Source organism: Centruroides vittatus, unplaced genomic scaffold (assembly GCF_030686945.1).
Source record: "Centruroides vittatus isolate TY-2023 unplaced genomic scaffold, ASM3068694v2 contig_549, whole genome shotgun sequence".
Classification (NCBI taxonomy): Eukaryota; Metazoa; Arthropoda; class Arachnida; order Scorpiones; family Buthidae; genus Centruroides; species Centruroides vittatus.
This window is the reverse complement of record NW_027122325.1, coordinates 4504134-4531174: the sequence shown is the minus strand read 5'-3', so window position 1 is coordinate 4531174 and position 27041 is coordinate 4504134. Positions and strand designations below refer to the sequence as shown.

Below are 27041 nucleotides of genomic sequence, written 5' to 3'. Positions count from 1 at the left end.
AAGTAAATTACTCAAATATTAAATAACGTTTAATATATTGTAATTAATTTTATTAGATTTAAATAAAGTTATGTGTGCAGAATCTGAAAAATATAGATATTATTTATTTATTTATTTATTTTTTGGCGAAAGATATTTACACGAATTTGATCGATAGATGGAGCTTGGAAATTCGGAGTATTTTACGCTAATGTGTGATTGTAGGTTATGTTTATTCTCGGTACTTAATCGCGATTTTTGAAATATTTTATAAGTAAGAATTTTTAATATGAAAATGCTTTATATGTTTTGAAAATGGTTGAAAGGATTGTCTATTGCGCAGTATCTAATGCGATAAGGCAAGGCAGGAATTTTGAAAGTTTGTGGAAAAATCACGTGTTATGTAGGAATTGCTTCGCAATCAGATATATATTGAACAAACGATCAGATAGAACTTTAGCCTTAAAATCCACTTCGTCTCAAGATAAAGGTGGATTGGGAAGCTCCAGCATTTTTGTTCAAGATGGAATTTATATTGAAGAGCTCCCTGTCATCATTAAAAAAACTAATGATGTTTACGTTGTTATTGATGGAAAAGTGAAAGTAAAACAAGACATAAGTTCCGATTCTAAAACCTGTCAGTCAGTAGGTATAAACCTGGAAAATATTATCAAACTCAACATCAGCAATTACAATTCCCCCGAAGAGATATTTAGGTATTTGGAAATGCTACCCTCAAGCGAAGTGACTCCGTCTGTGGCGTTGACTCTTCTGGAAAGGATATTTGACTTATTTTCTACGTATCCCGACATACAGACGTCCGTGCGGGAGAACGCTCGAGAAAATTTCACGCATCTGGCGGTACTGACCAAATTATGTGAATTAATTTGTGAAAGTGAAGACCCTAATATTCTTCTTTCTGGATTACAAGCCATAATAAATGCTGATTCTGGCATGAAAAATGAAAATTATTCACAAATTATATTGCAAGAACTTTTAATTAGAGTTACAGAAAGAAAGATGAAATTACAAGAAATTTGTGAATTAATTGAAATTTTAAAACAGGCTGGAAATGAACAGTTAAATATAGATAGATTATGGCAAAATATAATTGACTGTTCCAATGAAATAAATGAAGGCAATATCCTAAAAGTCTATAATATTTTACCATGTTTCAAGACATCGCAAAGGATACTTCTAAATTTTTTGTATCATCAAACGACAAATTGTTTAACAAACTTAACAGGAAAACAAATAGCTCAGATTTTAAAAATTCAATGTAATATTAAGCAAAAATTAAGAAAACTTCTAACTGTGATTTCTTATTGGACTAACATAAACATTCATATACTGACGGAAGAAGAATTGAAAGATATTATTTATTATATGAATAATCTGGATTATTATGACAAAAATTTACAAAAAGCAATAGAAAGATTTATGAAAGCTAAAGGATCAAAAATTCAGTCAGCTGAATTAATGTGTGTTGTTGCTGATTATTGTATTCATTTTCAATGGCAAAGTAATATAATTTTAGATTCTTTGAAAAATTACTTTGTGAATAATTCTAACAGTTTAAGTACAAGGGATATATACAGTTTAGTTAGAGTATTTGGATTGCTGAATTACCTTCCAGATAATTCTTACCAGTTTTTTGAAATAGTAGAGAATATCCTTTCAGTTAAATTTTCAAATTTTAATCCGCAAATGTTGATAGAGATTTTATTATCTTGTATTTACTTACAAAGATATCCACTTAACTTCGTAAGAAGAATATTCAGCCCTATATTCTTGGATAAAATGAATGGTAGGTAGTATTTCTTAATTAACGTATCTTTAACTTCAAAATGATGGGAGGTTAGAGATAAGGAAAGGGTGTCCACTGTTCTTTTAATTATTTAGGGGAGGTAATTAGATGAAATATGATGAGTGATTTAGTTCCATGATGATTCAGGGTGGAGAAAGGCAATTATTGCCACTTTAAAGTTTTATACACTGAGAAAGTGATGAGGTGAGTGTTTGTGTTTCCAACTAGCTCATGTGACTGTACTGGCTTCAAGTAGCTCACTTGACTGTTTGTGGAGTATTTGATGTTATATAGCTGGACTATGGGGACTTGCCCTTACCTGTGCACTTTGGTGTTTGCCGTCACTAATGCTGAAGTGTATGACTAATACAGTGTGTAGAGAATAGGTAATAGTACTGGTTCAAAGTAAAAATGTTTTTGGAGTGCCTTCCGCACTCTAAATTGCCCTGGAACCACTACCACTCATCACATTTTACCTGACTACCTCCTAAGTAATTTAAAAAACAGTAGACACCCTTTCCTTAACTCTAACCCAAAGAAAAACTCTTCAAGCTTAAACATAAAATCAAAAGTTTTATGTTAAAACTTCTTTAACTTCCTTAAAAAGTTTTGAAAAAGATTTTTACACTAAATTCAAATGTTTTCAAGTAATAGGATAATTATACTTTTAATATTTAATACAATAATTAATATAAATAATTTATCTTTGTCAGAACAATTTACTTTCTCTTAAAGATAGCCAATAAATTTTTTAAAGTTATTGGCTATCTTTATATGGGCAAAATGCTAGCAGGAACTATATGTCCATGTGCAATCTTTGTCAAGGTATGGCTTGAAACTTCTAACTGCAATGCTGAAAGCTTGCTTGCAAAAATGATGCAAAATTTAAAAAACAAAATATAATAATAGTATTTTTACAAAATGTTTTCTTTACAATTTATAAGAAACAACTAAAAATGCTTATAAAATGCAAGACATGCAATATGTTGCTAATATAGGATTTTTTTACTAATATGCTGTATAATGTGGATTTTGAACGATGCAAACAAGAATAGATTACAATCCCTCACCAAATACAGTGTCTCTTGAACAAGTTGGCCAAACTGGAAGAGTTGGAGGAAACAATTGACAGACACTTAAAGACCCTTTTACACAATAAAATATTTAATAATGGTAATAGTCAATATGTATGCACTGTATATAATACACACATATTGACAATTATTACATTAATCATTAACTATATTTTGAAGTCTTGTTTTGTGATATCTGCTTTTTTTCTTTTAGGGCATGGTTCTCCTCAGAGAATACAATAATATTCATTTTCTATGTGGTGTTGCACTTTTTGAAATTTTTCAATGATTTGACATACACCAATGTGAGCATTCTCCCAATTAAATTTTTCCACCTTTCGTGCCATACTTTTACATTGTTTTGGGTATGTGGAAATCATTCTGCAAGCACTCATATACAGACCACAAATTTTTCATTGGGAATTGAAGTTTCAGGCATTTTGGGATTGATGTCTTTCAGGATTAAGACCCAAACTCCGAATATTGTTATATATTTAATCTAAAAATCATTTCTTGATGTGTTTCCAGTAGAAAATAAATATGTGAAACAAAAAACAAGAAATGCTAAAATATATTTTTCCTCAAAAACATACAAAGTAATTAGAAGAAAACAGAATAGATAAACAATAAAATATTTTAGTTAATTTTATGATAACTAGAAGCAAACAGAATTGTAAGTATTGGGTTGTTTGGAAAGTAATTTTGTTTTTTTACCATCAGGGATTAATTGTATTTTTACCCTTCAATTTCATTCTACATTGTATTGTCATTATATATTTTGACAGCTGACATTTCAAGGCTTATTTGGCTTATTTGTAAAAAATTTTGTTTGATTTTTTGCAATTGTTTTTGTTTTTTTTTGTGTTCCATTAAATATGGAAAATTGAAAGCAGCATTTTTGGCATATTTTGTTTTTTTATTACCGAAAAGGTAAGAATGATGTTCAAGCAAGAAACAAATTGTGTGATGTGTATGGAGATGATGTATTGACAGAACGTCAGTGCCAAAACTGGTTTGCAAAATTTCATTCCAGCAATTTCGATATTGAAGATTTACCACATTCTGGAAGGCCAGTTGAAGCTGATTAAGACAAAATAAAGGTATTGATTGAAGCATATTGCTGAATAACAACGTGAGAAATCGTTAAGAGGATAAATTTATTGAATTCAACCATTTATGATCACTTGAAAGAACTTGGTTTCATTTCAAAGCTTGATATATGGGTTCTACATGTTCTTAAAGAAAGATATTTGTTCCATTGCATTGACACCTGTGATTTGCTTCTCAAATGTCAAAAAAATGATCCTTTTTGAAGCAAATCATAATGGGTGACAAAAAATGGATTGTTTATAACAATGTCGAGTGATCATGAAGTAAAAGAGACGAGCCAGCTCAAAGCACTTCGAAAGCCGATATTCATCAAAAAAAGTGATGCTCTCTGTTTGGTGGAATTTTAAAGAAATTTTTTTTTTGAGCTTCTACCAGACAATTCCACAATTGATTTGGAAGTGTACTGCCGTCAACTGGACAAATTGAGTGATACCATCTACAGACAAGATGTAGTGTTTTATCATGACAATGCCAGACCTCACACAAGTTTGGTAACTTTTCAGAAGCTGTTACAGCTTGGATGGAATATGCTACCACACCCACCATATTTGCCAGATCTGACACCCTCAGATTATTACTTGTTCTGGTCTTTACAAAATTTTTTAAATGGTAAAACATTTATTTTAAATGAGGATGTCAAAAATCACTCGGATCGGTTTTTGTAAGCAAAGATCAGAACTTTTATGAGCGTGGAATCATGCTACTGCCAGAAAGATGGTAAAAAGTATTGAACCAAAATGGTCAATATATAATTCAATAAAATTATTAATTTTTAAATTAATAATTTTATTGAATTATTAATTTTTTATTAAAAAAATTATATTAATTTTTTAATAAAATTATTAATTTTTTATTAAAAAGAAAATTATTAATTTTTTATTAAAAAAAAACAAAATTACTTTCCCAGCAACCCAATATAATGTCATAGTTATAAAAACATTTTATTAGTTTTCTAGTAACAAACAGAAGTTTTAGGTAGTTTTTCTTAAAATAATTTCTTCAGTTTCTCTCATTATATATTCTACATTATTCTGATATTTCAGAGGAGAAAAAAGTTCTGTTAAAATTATTAATTTTGTGGTAACCTGGTAACAAAACTAACAGAACTAACTAAATTTTCAACAAGTTTTTTTGAAAGTTTTGAAGTAATAAGTAACAAAATGAAGGAACCCTATTTTTTAAATTAGTTCATTTATTGTAAATGACATATTTTATTTACTACTATATAAGACACCATATAATTTAGCAAAGATTAAGGAAAAAATAAAAACTATTCTGAGGAACTAAGACAAAATTTTAATACAGTCTAAAAAGACAAATTATTATTGGTATCTTTAATACTCTTAGCAAGATCTCTTGATATTATATTGATGGAAACTAACAAAATTATTGATGAGCCTAATGATAATGCCATACACCAGGGCTTCTTAAACTATGGGTCGCGACCCCATTTGAGGTCGCTTAGCGAAATCTTGGGGTCACAAGATTTTAATGCAAAATATTGAAAATAATATGTAAGAGTTTGAAAATGGCATGCTTTGTGTTGTAGGTTTTGTGAGTTGCACTTTGTGTCACTTCTGGTGCAGCGAGACAACAATTCAGCAACACTGATTGTAGTGTGAACTAGTGTAGTGTTGTTGCTTTTCAGTGTATTCAGTTGTCTCTGTTCCATTGTAACACAAGAGTGAACTGTGGTAGTACACCATTATTGTTTTTGCAAAATTGTATATACCTTCAATATATATGTATATTTTCATTGTATTTCATATGTATATTGCAAAATATTTATATATCTTTTTTTATATATATCACAATCATAAATGGGGTTGTGAATAAAAAAAGTTTAAGAAGCCCTGCCATACACTATATTCACATGACAAAATAATGACCATCTCATATTGTTATCTTAAAAAAAAAAGTATTAAGATAAACTTGCCTTAAATTATTAACTAAAAGTTTGTTCATAGTGACAAACCGAGAAGCAAATCGTATAAACAGCTAGATTAATTGTTTAGTACTGGGAAACAAATCATATTTCACATGATTTGCTTCAGGCTGATAGCAATTAGCATGAAACAAATAATTCAATGTATTTAATGAAAATAATTTATACTCATGTATTTCATTCTAGCTGTTCTAAAGACTACTGTTTTAAAATTATGGTATTTGAGTTTTGTTTAACTATATTGCCCTAATCATGTTGCATTCCAATCACTACCTTATGTCTGAATATTTTTAAATGGATATTTAAAAAATGTATAACTTAGAACAGTGATTCTCAAAGTGGGGGTCGTGAAAAATATTTGGGGGGTCGCTGAAAAATTGATGCCAGATCAATTTTTTCAAATATTTTATAAATTTACTATGGATTCATGTTTAGAAATAATAGAAATAAAAAATATATAAAATAATTTTTACTTAAATAAATTGCACATATAAATAATAAAAATAATATAAATATTTAAATACGAGCCTAACCCCCTCCCTTCGGGATGTTTTTTGACATATACTTATTCTTCGGGGGTCCTTTGAAATTTTTAAGTGCAGAAGGGGGGTCGCGGTCCAAAAAGTTTGAGAAACACTGACTTAGAAGACAGGAAATATAATAATAATATTAATAATACTTTGTCTGAACTGATCAAATGATATAAAAATAATCTTAGATGAAATATATCATTAGTCAAACTAATGACATAACAGACTTATCTTAAGTTCAGTGTGTATCTTTTATATTGTATATATTCTTTAGTTCAAATCTGATTCTTATCAAAGTACAAAATACAAGTTAGTTTTTTTTAGTGAAACATATTATTGTTTTTTCAACACTAATGGTACATTTTTGCAAAGATTAAAATCTTTATTAAGATTGTCAGATGTTTAATTTAGTATTAAAAATTATAATAATTGATTAAATATTTGCTAATTCCAATTATTAGTCAAAATTTGGAAAAAAGAGAGAATAAATTAAATTTATTGTTGAAATAAATATGATAATTTTAAATATCATCAGTTATATATTTTGGTGGAGATGAGTCATTTGCTGCTTCTGCTTTGAATTATTTAGAATCAAATCTGGATTTCATTCATAGGAATTTTTCATAATTGATCTGACTTTGATATGTAAGTTGTATCTAGGCCTACTACTACATTATGGGCCTAGATGAACTCATGATGAGCATTTAGTACCTACAAAGCAGAAAACATTTAAAAATTAAAATTTTTTGCCAAATTTCATATGAAAAATTAATATAAGATTGTGTGGAATTATTAAATTGATATTAAAAGAATTATTGTATTGGGTTGTTCGGAAAGTTCGTAGCGATTTTTAAGAGAAATAAAAGAAATTGTTTTAATACTAAAAATATACTTTTATTCCATTATGTATGCGCCATTGTTTTTAATGACGTGTTGCCATCTATGGGGCAGCTTCATGATACCCTCTTCGTAGAACTTTCCAGTTTTTTCTGCGAAAAACTGATCCACGTGGTTTTTGCAAGCTTCCAAAGTATCAAAGTTTTTATCATGAAGGGAATTTTGTAGAGAACGGAACAAATGGTAGTCTGACGGGGCAAGGTCGGGTGAGTAAGGGGGTGGGGTAAAACATCCCAGCCTAGTTCCAATAATTTTTGGCGTGTTCGTAAAGACGTGTGAGGTCTGGCATTATCTTGGTGAAACACAATGCCTTTTCTATTGGCCAGTTCCGGACGTTTTTTTTTAATTGCCATGTTCAGCTTATCCAATTGGGAACAATACGTATCAGAATCAATTGTTTGATTCTGTGGAAGCAGCTCATAGTACAGGATTCCTTTCCAATCCCACCAGACAGTGAGCATGACCTTCTTTGGATGAAGACCGGCCTTTGGAGTTTTTAATGGTGATTCATTTTTCTTACCCCATGATCGTTTTCGGCTGATGTTGTTATAAATGATCCACTTTTCATCACCTGTCACTAAACGCTTCAGAAAAGGGTCATTTTCATTTCGTCTTTCAAGAGAATCACAAATGGAGATGCGATCCAGTAAGTTTTTTTCTGTTAAGTCGTGAGGTATCCAAATGTCATAACGATTCACGTATCCGAGCTTCTTTAGATGTTGAAATACAGTACTGTTTGATGACTTCACTATGTCTGCAATCTCTCGAGTTGTGTAATGAGGGTTTTCATCCAATAATGCTTTGATCTGGTCCTCTTCAATAACAGGAGGTCTTCCTGAGCGAGGAGCATCTTCAAGGCTGAAATTACCCGTTTTAAATTTTGCAAACCACTTTCGAACAGTTGATTCTGATACAGCACTCCCACCATAAACATCACATATCTTTTTTGCTGTTTGTACAGCATTTTTGCATTTATGAAAAAAGAAAAGAAACAAGTGTCGATAATGCACATTGTTCGCATCCATTTTTGCAATGAGCCAAATTAAACGCTATTTGAATAATCTTAACAGTTTTTTTGTAACGGACGCGTCTCAAGGTCATTTATCGTAATATTCATTGGTTTGTACAATTCTAATCATTTTTGCGTCAATCGGTGTCTCAACTGTCGGCTATCAAAAATCGCTACGAACTTTCCGAACAACCCAATATTAAAATATAATAATATAAAATATTTTTATTAACTTTATCTATTGAGGTGAATACAATGTTTTATTACAAATTGCTATATATTTTTTAGAGACTTTAAGTTATGCAGATCTTCAGTGGTCTTACAACCAGCTAAAGTTATTAGATTCTTCCTTGTCTCTAGAATGTCCTCAGTATCAAGGGCCATTGTTACTTCGTAACTTGTCTGCAAAAAGTTTACATAAAGGTATTTTAAAATTTAATTTAATCCTTATAAAATAATAATATAAGATCAATTTTACCAAAGAATTTCAAATTATAAATGCTATATATCAATAAAAAAAATAAAAACTTTAGTATATTATAATGAAAATAAATAAAGATGATTTTTCTTAATTAACTGAAATTATGTAAAGTAGTTTATAATTAAACTATTCATACTGCTTGATTTAATAAGTTTAAATATAAAGAGTGTCTCAGTTAAATGTTTCAGAACTTCTAAGATGGGTAGGGTGCATCGCGATGACTCTGAATTATATAGCAATGCAGGGTCGGAAATGCTTTCCTGAAGTGGCGATGTACACAGAAACATCATAAAGAAGACGACCATAAGTGAATATTTGTTTTGATAATAAATGTACAAAAACAAAAGGAACATGGGTTAAAAAAAGTGCTCAAACTTTCTTTCACTGACTGCAATGTGGACCTCATATCTACAGTGCATGGAATTCCAAACATTCTGGAATAATCCAGGCTTATCTTGAATTTCTCCGGCAGCTACTGCGATTCTTGCAACCACCTCCTCAATATTGTCAACAGGGGGTGTCATAAACCAGTGTATTCATATGCCCCCAGAAATAAAAATCAAGACATGATAGGTCTGGTGACCTAGCAGGCCAATGCACGGGACCATCACGTCTGATCCACTGTTGGTCAGATGTGATTACAAACATTACAGCTGAAATGGGCAAGGATTCCATCATGTTGGAACTACATTATCCGTTGTGTCGATGCAGAAATCTGTTCATCACCCAAAACTTGTGACAATACTTGCTGCAGAAAGATCAAGTAGTTACTTCCGGTTAGATGAAACGGCATCAGGTAAGGTCCGATGAGGTGATCCCACAATACCGGCCCAAACATTAACCAAAAACCGACTCTGTTCTGCATGACATTGTATTGCATGTGGGTATCCTCTGCACAGAAATGGGCCTTATGAATGTTGAATATTCCTTCCCTTGTGAAGGATTCCTCATCGATAAACAACACTTTAGCAGGGAAATGGGGATCTATAGCACACTTTCCAAGGTACCATTGTGCAAAAGCAATACGAGGTGCATAATCATCTGGTTGCAGTGCCTGGACATGCTGCACATGATATGGATGCATGTCGTGTTCTCGAAGAATCCTCCAGATGCTGGAACGGGAAACCCCGACTGCGTGTGCTACACTTTGCATACTCACACTTGGAGTTTCCTGTACCTGCTGAAGCTCATTCTCTTTGATGGTTGGAGTCCATGTTGTTCTTACCCAATCCCTGGCAGCTGTTTGAAATGAACCTGTCTCAGCTAACCTCTAGTGCAGACTTGCAAAGAAATTATGGCTAGGAATACACCTCATCAGATATTGTTCTGCGTACAAGCGCTGTGCGGCTGGCCCACTACAATCTGCAGCCCCGTACACCAAATGCATATTGGCTAACTCTGCATTTGTATAACAAGCCATCCTACTAACTCTGTGTCCTTGTGTGAAATGACGATTCCCCCTCAAGAACACTTGGAACTTTCATGCAACACCATCTATCGCATCAGGAAAGCATTTCCGACTCCACGTTGCTATATGGTTCCAAGTTGTCGGGATGCACCCTATCCCTCTTAGAAGTTCTGAAGCATTTAACTGAGACACCCTGTATATAAAATCGAATTCAAATCTGGCTGTTTGTTCAAGTATCATATGAGAACAGTTGAATCCTTTTCAGGCAACAGGAATGTATTTACAGTAAATTTCAATGTAAAATTGTTTTTGGTCAGATCTATTATAAGTTTATTGTAAGTACTGTACATATGTTTTTTCTGTATATACATTCTGTGTGTGTATTTTTATGAGTACCTTTACCTACACAAATACATCATTTTCTAAAGCAAATCAGGATACCTCAGCTAGTATTTCAAAAAATTTGCAAGATTTTAATGTTAACTGAATGAGATATTTAGTAAGCTTTTTATTGTGTAAACTAATAATTAAGCTATTCATAATATTAAATTAAGTTGAAGTTATTATGTAAATTTTACTTATATTGTTTCAAATAATTTACTTCTGTAGTTACATCGGAAAGCAGTTTGCTAGAGTTGTCTGTCTCTAACTCTAGTTTGAACCACATACTGTCATTGCTAGTATTCATTCAGTAATATTTTCAAAATGAACTTTTAGTTTATTAATTAAGAATTCAGTTTATGATATTAATCTGAATTCAATAAAACAAAGTTTTGCATTAAAAATTTTATTTTTACATCAAAATGCATAGAACCTTGATTATCCAGCCTCAATTAACTGAGGTTCCACATTATCTGAGGCAAATCAGTAAATGAATACACTATTTTTCTTGTAATTCATAAAAGCTTTGCCATGAATACATCAAGCATTAGATCATGTTATAAAATAATTATTTTTATGTGCAAGTTAAGAAAACTAGTTATATCATTCATATTTTATTATTTTATAAATAGACAAAAAGTTGCTTTCCATTAGAATTTTTTAAAAGTTAAATTATAAAATTTATTACTTTTGCAAATCTTAATTATGAATTATAATAAATGTTTCTAGTTTTCTCAATATTAATACAGGAAAACCCTGATTATTGCAGTTAATGTTGCCAGAAAAAACACAATAATTGAAAAGAATAACATATGGTAAATAGGAGATTGTTGCCAAGAATTTTTCAAAATTATGATTAAAACTTTAAATATTAGTTATTATGTTAGATATTTATTTATGTATATATTTAAAGGAAGGGAGTAATAAATTAAATGCAACTTTTAGTTTTTAAACTTAATAATTAAACAAAAAAATGAGTCATAAACCAAAATAAGAAAAAGAAGTTTTTGAAGAAAAGTCTTCTATGTTAATTTTCCAAAAACATAGGATACTTTTTTCAAAAATTTCTTTTTCTTCTCTTGGTATATGACTCAATAACAGCAAATGACATTCTCTATTCCTCACTGTACTTTCATTGAACATCCATCAATAGGATCACCAACCATTATTTTTTGTATAAGATTTACAGACATGAAACATTTCATCAAGTTCTTTTAATGTGAATATCTTCATTACTGTTTTAATTTCATTATCTCCAGTGCTATCACCCTGAGCTTCACATGCTTATTCTGCATCTAGATTAATTAGACCTTCATCACTGAGGTCATTATCATAGAACTGGAGCAATTTTTGAACATTTCTTTATCTATCCAATTCAAGTTGTGCAATTTCTTCTATAGTATCATTAATTTCAAGTTGAATCATTGGAAATCATTTGTTTGTTCAGGAATAAGTCTTTTGTTGAACATCTCTGTTTAGTTTTGTAACTTCTCTCCATGTTTCATCAATGTTTTCAAGAGTACTTTTTGTGCTAAAATTTCTAAAATTCTATTAAAGATTCTTCTTTTGTTTTTAATTGCCTGGCTAAAAGTCTTATGAAGGTAATATACTTTAACTATTAAAATTGCTTCTTGGTCCACAGACTGTAGCAATGAAGTTGTATTACGTAGTAAAATAATTATTTTTAACATTTTGACAAAACCATATGTTTTGTTGGATAATCAGGAACACTGTCTAAAATTCAAGATTTATATAGTAAAATGAACTGCATGCTTTATTGATGATGCTTTTAATCTCAATAAGAAATTTTGATTTAAAAGTGATTCAAATTACACTGGGACCAATATGTTTTGAAAAGCTGTCCGTGAAGAAATGTTAGACAAAAATTGCAAAAACTATTTGGGAATGTGTGATAAATCTCAACATATTGCAAATAAGCATGTTAAAATCCTTCATCATCATGATGCAGTTGAAAAAATGGTGTTTAGGTTCTGCTAAGTGGAAAAAAAAAATGCAAATTGTATTAAATGTCACACTGTAATATTAAAAAACAAGAACCAGATATTTCATATTTTGAGCTTAAAAGGACTAAATGAAAACCTGATTAATGCTCCTTTAACAGTGGTTAAATTTGAATGTTATCCAGGGCTGTGGAATTGGAGCCAGAGTTGTAAACAAATTTGTTGTTACAAAAGTTAGTAAAAATTGACTGACTCCATCTCCTGTTTTTTATTATGTATTTTATATTGAGCTCCTATTGGAACAGAGCATTGGAATTGGACTTCTGAAATTCCACTCAACTCCACAGCCTGATGTTAATGGACAATCTTCAGGTGTGGACATTGAAAGTGGAATTTCAACACTGTTAAAGATGCATTTATTAAGCTAGATCACTCTTACTAAATGTAAATTTTTATTTAGCAGAATAAACTGCAACAACTAAAATTCTTGGAGCAATAATCAGAATTTTAGTATCAAATGAGTATCCATAACTCAAGAACCATGTTAATTGAAACCACAATAACTGGGTTTTCCTGAACATAGTAATTATATTTAATATTTCACAATTGTCAGATATTTTTTGAGTAAAATATTTACTTATGTTTTTGTGAAAATTAAATAAACAGAGGAAAATGAGAATGTTAGGTAAGATCATAAATTATGTAATAAAATTTCTAAAACTTTCCTTCAAAGTACATGCAATCAAATTTAGAAATAGAAGTGAAATTGTTTTGAACAATGGAACAATGAGAAAATACTGTAAAAAATTTTATAAGATATTAAGCATATAAATATAGTTTTGCAGAAAACTATTTTTATGTGCTTAATATCTTGCATCAACCAAAATAACTATAAAAGCCATTTTTATTTATTTTACAATACATTTGAAAAGATGCAATATATAATGTTTTTAAGCAATAAATATGCAGAGCTCTGCTGAAGCCAATATTACTGGCTTATCTTACATATATGCATGAGCTTGGTTGTTAGACTGAGAATTAGTGAATATGGTCTAAATATCAAGCAGTTAATAGAATATATCATTTGAATGCACACAACATTCAGTGAATTCAGGTGGTATATTGTTAAATATTTTGTTTATAACATTATCGTCCATGCTTTCATTTCTGAAAATTATCAATAATGTCTCTGAAATTTCAGTTTTCAGTACCAAAAGTGTAATCAACCATAAATCACTAACCAGATACCATATTTTACGGGCTATAAGATGCTACGGACTATAAGACGCACCCAAATTTTTAAGCAATTTTTTAAAAAACTAACATTTTTACCATGTTTATCATTAGATTACAAATCCAGACTAAAAAAAAATTCTTAGTTTATAAAACTGAATTGATCTTTAAAATCCCTGAAAATCGTCATCTGAACTTTCTTCTTCCTCTTACTATTCATTGTCGTCATTGTCCTCTTCATATATAAGATGGTCTTCACTGCCATCGAGAGTGTTACTTATGCCGCACTTCTTGAAAGATTTAACAGTAATGTCTTCTCTCACTCTAGACCACGACTGTTTTATCCACTGACAGACTTGTTTGATTTTAAATCAAACACCGGACATTTTTATATTAGTTTCGAGTATAAGACGCACCTGAATTTTGGAGACAATTTTTCGAAGAAAAAAAGTGCGTCTTATAGTCCGTAAAATATGGTATTTAAAAGTTTGGTTTCTTCAGACTATTTTTTTAATTAGACTTAAATCATTGTAACTAAGTAATTTGAAAATTTCTTGCTATTTATTTTCATAACATATTAATAAAATATTTTAATCTGAAACAGATGGTCGTCTAAGAAGAATAGAATATTTACTGCTAGAAGATTTTGCAGTTATTTTTAATGGAAGGGAAAAGATATTAAGAAATTTTATATTACCAGGACTTCCTCTATTGGATACATACATTATTGGTATTTTAAAAATTTATTTGAATATTTTTCTGTTTTTCAGCAGAATTTATCCTATAAATTATTTCTAGATCATATAACAAATAATCCTAGATTTCTTTTGGGTTATTTTAAAGTTAAAACTTAATTAACTTAATATATATATACATATATGTACAGTACACACTCACACATAATTAAACTCCAGGAAGTTTATTTTAAAATTACATATCTCCTGGCTTATTTGAAAACCCAGAGATTTTTATGCTGGACTTGGGGGTGTTACCTTGCAACAGGAGATGAATGGGTAAAAATTGAAAGAAATACTTTAATTATTCATACATTTTCCAGACTATCAAAACTGTTTATGGGTTTGATAGTTTGTGTTGTTGGGTTACAGGTACTGTCCAGGAAAACATTATAAAAGATTATTTGATAATGCCATCCTCACATAGCAATATAACTGATGAAGTTCAAAGATCTACATCGTCTTCATATGAAAAAGATCTAAACCAAGATGTTATTAGTATTATAGAATTGGTGAATGAAGAAGGAAAAATCCAAACAGTTGATCCAAAAATAGAAGAAAAAATAAGAAGTGTGTCTAAAACAAGGAAAATAGCTTTGCTTAATCTTAAAAAGCAAGTAGAAAAATTGATTGATACATTCGAATTCCAAATATACAGCAGCTAATGTTGGTGATACAGTAAGGATTCGTGTAACAGATGTAGATCGAGCCTGCGGTGATGGAAAAAATATTTTAAGTGTCGTTGTTGTGGTTAAAGATAAAAACCTTTACAAACTGGGTACCAAACATGGCATATTAAATCTATATTCCAGAAACCAAATTACTGTTTGTAAAGAAAACTTCATTTCTGTTGGAGATGTGCCGGGAGCAGAAATTTTGCTTAGAGAATGTGCAACAATGTCATCAATTTCTGGAGGCCAATGCTATAGTCGATGCTGCTGCAAAATTGGTTGCAAATCTAATAGATGCAAATGCTACAAAGAAAAAAAATTATGTAATTCCAAATGTCATCAAAATCTTAATTGCTCAAATAAATAAACTAAAAAACATTTAATTTTTTATATAATTTATACCAAAAATGAAATTCCAAAAGTTTCCTGTAAGTTAATTTTTTGATGGAAGTATAAATTTGTTAATAATACTTTTTGTTAATATTAGTTTAATTAATACAGTTAATAGTACTTAATTTTAAAAGATTACATGTTTTTTTTAAAAATACTTTGAAATAATTCACAAAAAATAAATAATTCTAAATGAAATATGTGGAGTTTTTTAATCAAATTACTCGAAGGGAATGTAGCTTTAGCTTTATTCATAATGTCTGGTCAATTTAATAAATTAATTAATATTTATCAGACTGTGTGCCCACTTTAATGACTGGGCAATAGCATTATGTATAATGCCCTATTAATCACTTGGTCCATAACATATATATATATATATATTATTATTTTAAGATTTATTTCTTCAATTCATTTTTCATTATTTATGAAAACTATCCTTTTTCTTTCTTTTTTAGATTATGTTATTCATTTTGATGCAAATGGTCTACCTTTACCAAACTATGTTATAGCTGGTGTTGATAGAAGGTAATGTAATGTAATATAATTTTTAAAAAGTATGATTATTGGAAGGTTATATTTTACTGAAAAAATCTATTTTATACAGTTTGATAGAAAATAGAACATCAATATAAATATTAAAAGAGCACAGAATTTAATTACAAAATGCAGTCAAACTTCAGTTTAGCAACACTATTTTTTATATCTGAAATTTGCACTAAATCAAGTGTATCACTAAACGGAATCAAACAAGAATTGAATTACATCTAGTAATGAAGTTTACATGTGAGTTAAGAGTTTGATAATGATGTGTGCAATATAAAATCATACATTTAGTAATTCATAGATATTGAAGGATCCTTTATTTAGTATTTTGAGCAAAGATTCATTCACTAGTATTCATTAGCATTATGAGGGTAGCACTGTTTAAGAGTGCACAATGTTGAAGTTTAACTGTATTTAAAAAGAATAGAAAATAATCAGATTCAATTTTATTTAGAAATTTATATTAAAGTAAGCATTCAATGATGGGATAAACAATCTTTTCTTGAATGCTCCAAAACAATTTTTGCTTAGACAGTTTAAATAATAATACATATCATCTGATATACTCAATCATGTAGCTCTTCTTGAGTTACAAATTACAACAAAGTAGTTCCAGAGTCTGTCTTCAGTCTGTTGTACCATGCCTAAAATTATATACTGAAGTATGACCATTTGTCATAGATTATTTGGTCTCTAAAATACCATTACATAACTAGTTACTCAAATGCAATACAGATAAGATAATACATAAGGTAACCTATATACAGTAGGTCCTTGCCATTTGCAACAAATATGTCCCAAAACCCTTCATCCAAAAATGGCAAACTCCATTAATTATTAAGCAATTCCTGTACTGACATACTTATATCACTTGTTTATTCACTTTATTTATATAAAAATTATATTAATAAAAATACAGCATGATACCATAAATCCTAAAAATAACTTTAACAAATTTTAATATTCTCTCTTTCTCATGTTTACAAAATAATTTGTGTAAATGAAACAAAGAGAATGAGTGAAATGCTGTGAGATTTTACATCTTGAAAAATGGCACGGATTTAGTGCACAACTAAAAATTCTTATTTTAACCCCTTTTTTTTCTTTTTGGATTGCCAGTAGTGCAAACCTGAAACCATGCATGGAAAGTCTGCATAAGATCCCACTGTCCATTCATAATAAACAATTTAACATTCGGGGTAAGAAACAGAAGAACGTATTAACTAAGTAATTTTATTTGTCTTCTGTATGGTTTCTCTTATTCTTGGACACAGCTGTGTTGAATTTGGTCTTTGTAAACTTCTGTGTAATATTTAACTTTCACTTCCATCTTTATAGTGACATTGAAAATTATCTGCCTTAGAACTTTTCTATATTTGCCTAGGAAGGAAGGTTATTTCTTACAGAAAAATTATTATAATGATTCCAAGTAATAACATATTTGCTACCTTTCAGTCCAGTTACATTTACTACTAAAAATGTCAGATTCTACTACTACATCTCCTACATTTCATATCTTTTTTTATAGATTATTTCTTATTCTACTGTAAAAACAAATTAACACTTTTTTATTTCTATCTTGACAGATGTATAAAACCATTCCAAGTTTCACATTAAACCATTTTTATAGTCTCAAGAATTCTTGACTTAATTACTTTCTTCAGTTTTCTCTTTGAAAGTCCATACTCTTTAGATAGTTCAATGGCTAAGGTGGTTAAGATGGCAATCTATTTCTCTGAAGAGCCAGAATCAAGTCTGAGCAAGCAGTTTCCAGAAATTTTTTGTCTATCACAGATATATTAGTCCCTCTCTTACCATCCAGTTGCTCTTATTGTGGTTATGATTAAAAATATCTTAGTTTCCAAAGTGAAAGGCAAATATGAAAGAAAAAATTTTTAGACAGCAATAAATTAATTTATTCATGGTAAATAGAACTAGTTATCAATACCTGAATCTTAGTGGAAGTTTTATCACCTAAAATAAACAGAGAAGCATTGTGTTAATGTAGCATCATTTGTTTCTGAAAAGATTGATGTAGGTGAACTTTAATGTTTTGGAGAAATTTCTCAGGAATAAAGTCTCTTTATTAGAATAGTTGTGTCCATTCTTGGATCAAGAAACATTGTCAAATAGTTTCTCCACAATAAAAAACTAAGTTTTTTTAGCATTTGATTCTGTCATGATAATGGAATAGCAAAACAGACAAACTTGTCTACTAGGAAATTTCCTTCATTTATTAGTCCAACTAATTCTTGGACTTCATTTACTTGGTTAACACCTGGAGTGTTGGTACATTCAGGGAACCGAGAACAATTCTTAGCAAAAGTTGTATCATTCCACAGATATAACTATCCTAAAGACTGTTTTACAATTTTTATTCTGATTTTGCATGAAAGTACACAAGCTACCTTTTTATTTGAATCATAAGACACTTCTCTGCAAATCTCTGCTTTAATTTTCAAATTCTTCCTGTCAAATTCATTGAATAATTTTAAAAAACATAATTGCTGATCCGATAATGTTGGGCAGCTTGCCATTCAGTTGATTTCTAATCTCATTAATTACAAATACATAATTTCATTCCACCATAAATTTTTGAAATAAAAAAAAAATAGTTATTCTATGCTATATTATGTCATAACATCTCTAATAATACTTGGATTAGTACAGAAGTGTAGCCTAGTATGAAGTATTATGAAGTATTGTTAACTGAAATTCTATAAATTTTCATTCCTTATTATGATTATTATTATTTTCTAGTATTTACAAATTAGTTTTCAATGTAGAACAAGCTAGGTTATAATTTTAATTATCATATCAAATAGGAAAGTGTTGTGTAGTACTTGTTACATTATATATAGATATACCTAATTTTAAACCTGTAATAAGTTAGCTTACATGAAAGTGTCTTGTTCAAATTCAAATCTGCTATTATAGTAGACGCAGACATTTGGCCAACTTTGCATAGAAAACAAATATAGTATATATTTGTTTTCTATTATATTTGTTTTTAAAAACAAATATAATAGAATATGCAAATATATATATTTGCATATTCTATTTTGAAATTTATTAACAAGTATTTATTATTTTCTTTTCTTATATCAGGGTAGCCATTGTTGTTCATGTGCCTGAACATTATTGTCTCGATAGCGAGGTTTTGATTGGATTGCAGGCAACCAAATTACGCCAGTTAAAAATCTTAAATTTTCATGTGGCTGAAGTGGAGTATAACATCATAGAACGACTAAGAAATTCTCCAAAAGAAAGGCATGAATATATAAAATCAAAGGTTGTGATGCCTTTTATGTTTTTAAAAGAAACATAACGTCTACAAATAAATGTATTTTTCTGTATATTTAGTTTAATATAATAAACAGAAAATGTTATAAAATTTTAAAATAAATTTATATAAGAGTGAAAAAACAAGCATATTTTAGCACAAACTATGTTGAATATTTTGGTTGTTTTGAATGATATGTTTTCTAATTTATATACATGTTAAAAAGATTAGTTTGCACGAAATAGTTAAAGTGACTATTAATATATATGTAATTGGTAAATTTATATGATTAAAAAATAAACTTTTTTGCATTTAAAAATTTTATTCACTAAAAAGTTGGGCTACAGAGTTGGTAACCAAGCCCCTGACTCAGAATTTTAGGTTTGACTCCAAGTCCTGCTTCTAAATAACAATTTAAAACATGCTTATATTAACTTAAATGCATTTCACTATCAAGTGAATCATCAGACATTCGTATCAAAATTTGAAATTACTTATCTTTCATCATAGAGCTTTTCATTATCACCATTATTGTCTATATCTTCCAACCACACATTGATTCACAATATTTTCCATTTGTAGTTAGATTAAATCTAGTATTTTTGAATACTTTACTATGAGTTTTAATAGCCATTTTGATGATAAAAAATTCCACATTAGCTAACACAAAGTATTTGAATACATAAATTTCTGAAAAGAAAATCAAAAGTATAGTGATATGCAAAGAAAGATAGTGAAGATAGAGGAATCATCATAAAATATGATCTTGTATTATAGGAGGCTCCTATTAAAAGCTTAATATAAAGTACGATACATAATGAGCAATTATTTATTGTGACACCGTCACAATGCCGGGCTGCAATTTTTAATCAAATTTATTTAACTTAAAATATATGCCCTCCACCTCAATTAGTAGTGTCTTGCCCCTGTATATCATAGTTTTTCTTTAACAATAGAGTCCTACCGGTCATCTATGTAACACCTTTCAGGGGAAAATTTTTCAATTGAAATAACATCCAGTTTACATCAGAAATTCGTATATAGTTAATTCGGGCCTCCTGCTCCTAATGTTTTCATATCCGGTCCTGTCTTTCATCTATCTAACTCTGTTCTTTGAGATTAAGGAAAGATGGATAGATGACTGGGAATTTATAGGTATACAATTTTTTGAAATTGATGCTCGATAAAAAAACAGTCAGCCCATTTTTACCAACTTCTAGCAATGAATTTGCTTCTGGCTCCAACTCCACAGCCCTACTAAAAAACAAGTTGTTTGTAACAATGCTCCCAACTTATCAATTTGACAAAATTTTCATTTACAGTTTTTTTGGTGTGTGTGTGTGTGTGTGCGCATATATAGAAAGTCTTCAAGATATCAGAAAACTATCAAAGTTTAATATATATATATATATACACATTAGACTGACAGGTTTTTTGATATTTTAAGAGATATTTCTTAAATATGGAATTTTTAATTTAAAATTAAATTATTTTAATTTAAATATTATGTTTTGTTATATATCAGTAATCTGATGGATGTAAAACTAGTCAAGAACTTTAATTTATTAAATATAATATAAATGTATATTTGAAAAATTATTTTTTCATTTATTCATAATGAAAATTAATTGTTAACAGGTTGTTATAGACAATTTGTAAAATACAAAAAGTTCTTATTTTTTAGATTATCTATAATTTAAATTCATATTTTAATAAGAAACCATGTCCTAACTCATCATGGTTTTGACATTACACATTTATATTATGTACAGTACATAATAATGGATCTTATTATCAATGGTCTTAATAATAATAAACCATTATCCAAATAAGCCTTATTTATTGATTAAATGGAAAAATTTTTGTTATTAACCCATCAGCAACCCCAACTTTTGCCTTTGGTCACCGTTCAGTACCCTGCCTCCAGCGCCCCCCTAGATTTATTCATCGCCCACAAGGGGGCAATATCGCCCACTTTGAGAACCCCTGATATAGATGAATGATCCTAACATTCAATACATAGGAACAAAATATTATCTAATGTTGAAATTATAAGCTCTTCACCTCATCTAAGTCCTTAGATAGGTCTGTGTTTCAGCTTATTTTATACAATTTAGTATTGTAATTTGATTGTATTACAAAATTTCATGTTCTATCTGTTTAAAGTGACACACTACCAAATCACATCCTCTTTTAAGCCATTAAGTGTTTAGATCCATCTTGGGTCCTATATGAATCAATGAAGTTAAAATCAAATACAGTTGCAATTAAACTTGTAGCTTGTATCTCAAGAACTAGACAATCAATTGATCAAGTTTTGGAAAGAAAAGTTTAACAAAATTAGTGACTATTATATTGAGAAGAGAGAAACTTGTCAAAAGCATCATTATTATTTTTCTGGCTACATGCTGCAGCCAGACTTTTTATCATTGTGCTGTTCAAGTGTGTTCTTCAACTATACAAGCACCTAGACCTAAAGCTGTTGTTTAAAGTTTAAAGTTAAGCATAAGCTTTAACTATGAAGTAAAAAGGAAAGCTTATGCTTGAGTTTAGTATGATAAAAGCTATTGTGCATTCTGAGTCAAACAAAACTATCATAAAAGTGACTGAAGATAAGCAGTTTGGGTTTTTGTTGAACTTTTAAAGCAATGTCTAGTTTTGTTAGAAAGTTTCTGAAATAACTGAAAAAGAAATTGACAAAATAAAGTAGGCAATAAAAACAATAAAAGAATGGTGGATTTTTGTCTCCATTCAATACATCATTAACTCATTTTTCCAATCTCATCTACCTTGTTTTCCTTCTATATTTCTTGATATTATTATTCCCTTCTATTCAGAAAGAATGTCTATAGTTGTTTGTCTAATTGGAACAATCTCGAACAGCACGAGTGGCAAAAAATCTGGTTGCAGCATGCAATGGCCGGAAAAGTAATGGACACAAATGTGTTTTACTCTCGCCTTCAATGGCCAATTGTAAAATGGACCATTTTCCTTCGGAAGACGAAGAAACCAGAAATTTAACCAATGCTCAATTGCAAAGAGACATACAAGCTGCTATCAACTATCCAAATTTTCAGAATACTTGAAGACTTGAAAATTGGATCTGCTAGATATCACATAAAATGTTTATCTTGTTAGGAGAGCACTGAAAAATTTTGATGATGAAAATGTTGAACGGATGACAAATCTAAAAATAGTAAGGAAATATTATTCTATTTTCTTTTAACTTTCTGTCTTGAACTCCCCAAAAATACATAATACTGTATTGTGCACAATTTTTTGGCAAATCAAGTTTACTATAGTAGGAACTTGAAAATTTTAAATCATTTACAAACAAACAAAAATTACTGTGTTTATCATCACTTTAGCTTTTACTTGAGAAGCAAGTAAACATTCCACCTTTTACTACTACAAGGGTTATTTTTGTTTCAACCTCCTCCGACCCAGAATAATAAAACAAGAATGAAGAACAAAACCACTTTATTTGTAGAAGGTAGTTACAGTCTTCACTTATTTTTCCACATAATTGCCTTGTCAATTCAGGCAGACATCATCCCGTGACACCAGCTTTTGTGTACCCATGTCGAAGAACGTTGCCACCGGGCCATTCGGCCAACCTTTAACACTATCAATCAGCAGTATACAGTGTGGACCTTGAAATTTGAGGAAACTCCTCAGCGAGCTCAGAAATTGTGAATCAATGCTTTTCTCGCACCAATTGATCCACTTTATCCACCAAATCGTCGGTCATCACACACCTCCTCCCTCGACCGCCCTCATCGTTAACATTGTCACATCCTTGTCCTTGAATTTCCTGCACCATTCACAAACATCCGTAGCTCGTGAGGTTCTCACCATACACATTACACATCCTTCGATAAATTTCACCTCCATTCAGCCCTTTGGCCTGTAGATATCGAATTACTGCTTGTACTTCACAGTTGGTGGGAGACTGGTTTGGCGGCATCATGTTTACGTGTTTACTGCAGAGTAGCAAATGTCTAAAATAGCTTGGCACAATGCTAAGTGGTGAGGGAATATACTACTCACTAGGTGTGTACCCTGTCCTTGTCTCACATGCTTCCAATTTTTTTTTTTTTTTTTTTTTGCATTAGTGGCAGTTGAAAAAAAATAACCCTTGTAGTATAAATAAAATCTTTTGCTTAACCACATGACCCAATACATATAATTTCAATTTTTCTTTCACTCTGAAATACAGAATTCTGGAACAGACTGTAAAAATACAGCTTTGCATGCATCGTTAGCTTAAAGATGCAATATAGGACAAAGTGCAACATTTTTACAGCCATGGTCAAATACGGTAGTAGAATTCAAATGAAAAAATATTAAAACAAAACACTGATGTTACATTTAAATTTACATAAGTGCAAAATGCTTGCCGACTTGCAAAATGGTTACACGAGTTGGTTGCAAAATGCTTGCAACTGACTTGTGCTATTGCAACATGTTAGCCACAAATTCTGTAGTTTCAAATATAATTTTCAGGCATTTATCCTTACAGGATATTGTCAATTTCAGTATATAAAATTTTTTTTTCATCAATCTGTTTTTGGTAACCACTCAACCAGCACATGCTCAATTAATAAGGTCAAGAGTGATTGCACTAATCATTTCTAAAATAAACAGGCTTGGGTAGGACTTGGCACAATTCAAGCTTATACTTGTGGAAAAATTCATAGCTTTGGTATTACAAAGCTATGAATTTTTCCACAAATATAATACATTAAATATTTTTGTTGTTATACTTTTAAAAAGAAATCTATATAATTTACATTTTGATATGCTGCTATCTTATTTTAAATGGAAATATTTTTTGTATTTAAATCTTGATAAATGTTGTTACTATTCATTTTAATTCATCTAAAAATAAATGAGTTATGTTCCCAAATTTAATCAATTATAAATTTTTATTTTCTTCTATAGTTCTATCCAGTTACATTATTTGACCGTTCACATAAAGTACATCGTGTTACGAGACAATTATATAAATATACAAGATAATTATAAAAATATTATGCAATCGACAATACGTACAAAGATCTATGTTAAGCAATTTCACTTTCCGAACGGAAAAACAAAATTTAAATAGAAATTTGCATATTTGTTAACATGAAAAAAATTGTCAAATTTCAGTGATAATTTATTAGAATTTCTTCATTATCAAGTTGTCCTAAATAAAAATTACAGAAGTAAAAAGAGATTGCAATTATTATTAAACAATTCATTAAAAGAATATCTTTGAATTCATTACTTCAAAATGTTGCATTGAAACAGATGAATTTAAATCATTGTAAACGTATTTCATCAAAAGATTGTGACAACTTTTTACAAAAACAATTTATTTCTTCTGTGATTCTAGCCGGATGCTCTGTTCGATCGATCTCAAAACAAATGGCAATTTAGCTTCGACCACACAAACCGATCATTACGATTTGCATCCTTCTGCAACAGAAACGGTATTGCATTTTGCTATTTACAAATAAGATATTAAATGACAAAATTTTGATTTATTAGCATTTAAAATTAATAATCAATTTCACTTTTGTATATTTCTTACAGAAATTTTTTTTTAATATATAGAAGACAATTAAAACAACTGTTAAATAGCTAAAATCAATACAGAATACAGTGCTATATACACAATATGTTTTATTTATAGCTTGCATACTTTATAATTGATAAAAAATGAATAAAACTACTTAAAAACAATACTTTAAAGATATACATATTTTCCTTAGAGAGAATTTGATGGCATGGCACTTTTTAATTTATAGTTATCTTGTATATTGTAAGACGGCTAACGTAATTTAGTTGACACTCTTTCAATATTTTTATATTCGCAAAATTTATAAAATCTGAAAAACTTTGAGAAACATACAAAAGAATGAACAAACATACAATTGTATTGTTTATATTATAATAAAAAGTAATTTAATGAAATGAATTTATGATTTAAAATCATGTCCAGATGATTAAAATGTAAATGAAACAAATGCTGTATATTACAAAGTTTTGTCATCGAGTGTAGACGAGTGCATGCAAAATCAAAATATAAATATCTAATTATTTATTTATTTAAATGAATTTATGCATATAATTGTTGTTCAGAATTTGAGTAAAATTAGAAAAAATAATATACAATATTTAGATAATGGATATTTTGTATATTATTCATGGGGTTGGGGATTATGATGGGGCATGGTGTGCAAAACTTCATCCAACAGTTGTAATGCCCTGTGCAGATGTACTTCGATCCAGCAGGGAGTCTCTTTTATGCTCTGTCGGGGATAATCGGGTCCCCAACCTTTTACAAAACTTAGGCGTAATATACAAAAACGTCTCAAGTCGTCCACGCCGACTCCAGCTGCGGCAGACAAACCTACAATACAAGCAAAAATTGTTTGTTTACAATAACAAAATAAACTGCATCACTAATAAATTTCAAATTTTAAGAAGTATAAAATGTGCATTCAATCTTCTACAATTGAATTCTTTGCAATTTGAGTGTTCTTTGAGAGAATGCAAAAATAAAATTAATCATCTAAATATAAGTCTGTTTCAAAAAAATAAAGTCTGTTTCATAATCTTAAAATTCCAGTCTTTTCTAACTTTAAATATTAAAATTACAAAAAACTAAGTCATATCCACTAATAATTTTTAAGTATCTAATTAACCTGTTATTTGACTGTACTTTCAAAAGTACTGCATAGGGTTTCTCATTTCCTGGTCCTGGGAAAAAAGTGAACTGTTTTCTGGGATATAATTAATTATTTTTAAGATATAAAATTTATCTTAAAATCATATTAAATAATTATTTTTCATTTTTAAGTAACTTAATACATCTTGCAACTTCCAAAATAATAATAATACAGTAGAGCGTCGATTATCCGACTCAATTGGGGACTGGGGTTGGTCGGATAACCGAAAAAATGGATAACTGAAAAGTAAGAAAAAATACATTATTAGTATAGTATATCGCTATTAACCTACTTCGCGTTGAATTTTCATCGATGTTAAGCCTAATAAAATTTTTTAAAAATAATAATCGTCACTATTGTATCGTTAAAAATTATTTTTTTATTCTGCACAAAATAAATACAAAAATAAAGAAAAAATAGAAAATTAAGCCTGGTTTAAATACTAGCCTCCCTTTCATGGTTGAGCTAATGTTGCCAGCTAAAACACACAAAAATTTAACAAAAATAATATTAAAGTAGCCAAGACACAGCCAAATATTGTAGCGCCACATCACTAGCAGACATTTGAATTTGCCGACTAGAACACGGTCGGTTAACCGATGTGACGATTGATCGGGGGTCGGATAACTGATGCTCTACTGTAATAATGCCGTGTAAAATATGTATTAAAAATTACTTTTGAATTATGTAGAAATTTTCATAAATAGAAAAAATTGATTAAGGTTTGTTGGAAACTGCTTACAACAAAAATGCCTTTGAATTGAGTTGAAAATTTAAAGAAAAAAATAATAAACTTAGATCAAATTTCTAAGTTAGAAGGTAATTTTCATTATTTAAATAAAACACAATACAAAATATTATTGTAAATTTTTATAAGATTTTAA

General features: G+C 29.6%; 3 protein-coding genes across 3 annotated transcripts in view; 2 read left to right on the top strand and 1 right to left on the bottom strand.

Moving 5' to 3' along the window:
- The window catches only part of LOC136978726 (protein lifeguard 1-like), a 351072-nt gene that overhangs the window by 123785 nt on the left and 200246 nt on the right, over positions 1-27041 (top strand). The window lies entirely within an intron of this gene.
- LOC136978710 (FAST kinase domain-containing protein 3, mitochondrial-like) lies at positions 156-19590 on the top strand. The gene is made up of 5 exons (XM_067274482.1): positions 156-1786; positions 8639-8773; positions 14419-14544; positions 16068-16137; positions 19264-19590. The coding sequence occupies exons 1-5, from the start codon at positions 295-297 to the stop codon at positions 19481-19483; spliced, it is 2043 nt and encodes a 680-aa protein (XP_067130583.1). The 5' UTR covers positions 156-294; the 3' UTR covers positions 19484-19590.
- The window catches only part of Med (Smad/Smad4 homolog Medea), a 37387-nt gene continuing 35744 nt past the window's right edge, over positions 25399-27041 (bottom strand). The window contains exon 13 of the mRNA XM_067274509.1: positions 25399-25838. Coding sequence (XP_067130610.1) covers positions 25627-25838 — 212 coding nt within the window. The 3' untranslated portion in view covers positions 25399-25626. The remainder of the gene's footprint in view (positions 25839-27041) is intronic.

What these genes read in the sequence shown, in the direction of transcription:
- LOC136978710 (XM_067274482.1), top strand. Translation starts at nt 295, where the DNA reads ATGGTTGAAAGGATTGTCTATTGCGCAGTATCTAATGCGATAAGGCAA. An exon ending in TGCAAAAAGTTTACATAAAG is followed by an intron (nt 8,774 to 14,418) that starts GTATTTTAAAAT and finishes AATCTGAAACAG; the next exon opens with ATGGTCGTCTAAGAAGAATA. An exon ending in ATTGGATACATACATTATTG is followed by an intron (nt 14,545 to 16,067) that starts GTATTTTAAAAA and finishes TTTCTTTTTTAG; the next exon opens with ATTATGTTATTCATTTTGAT.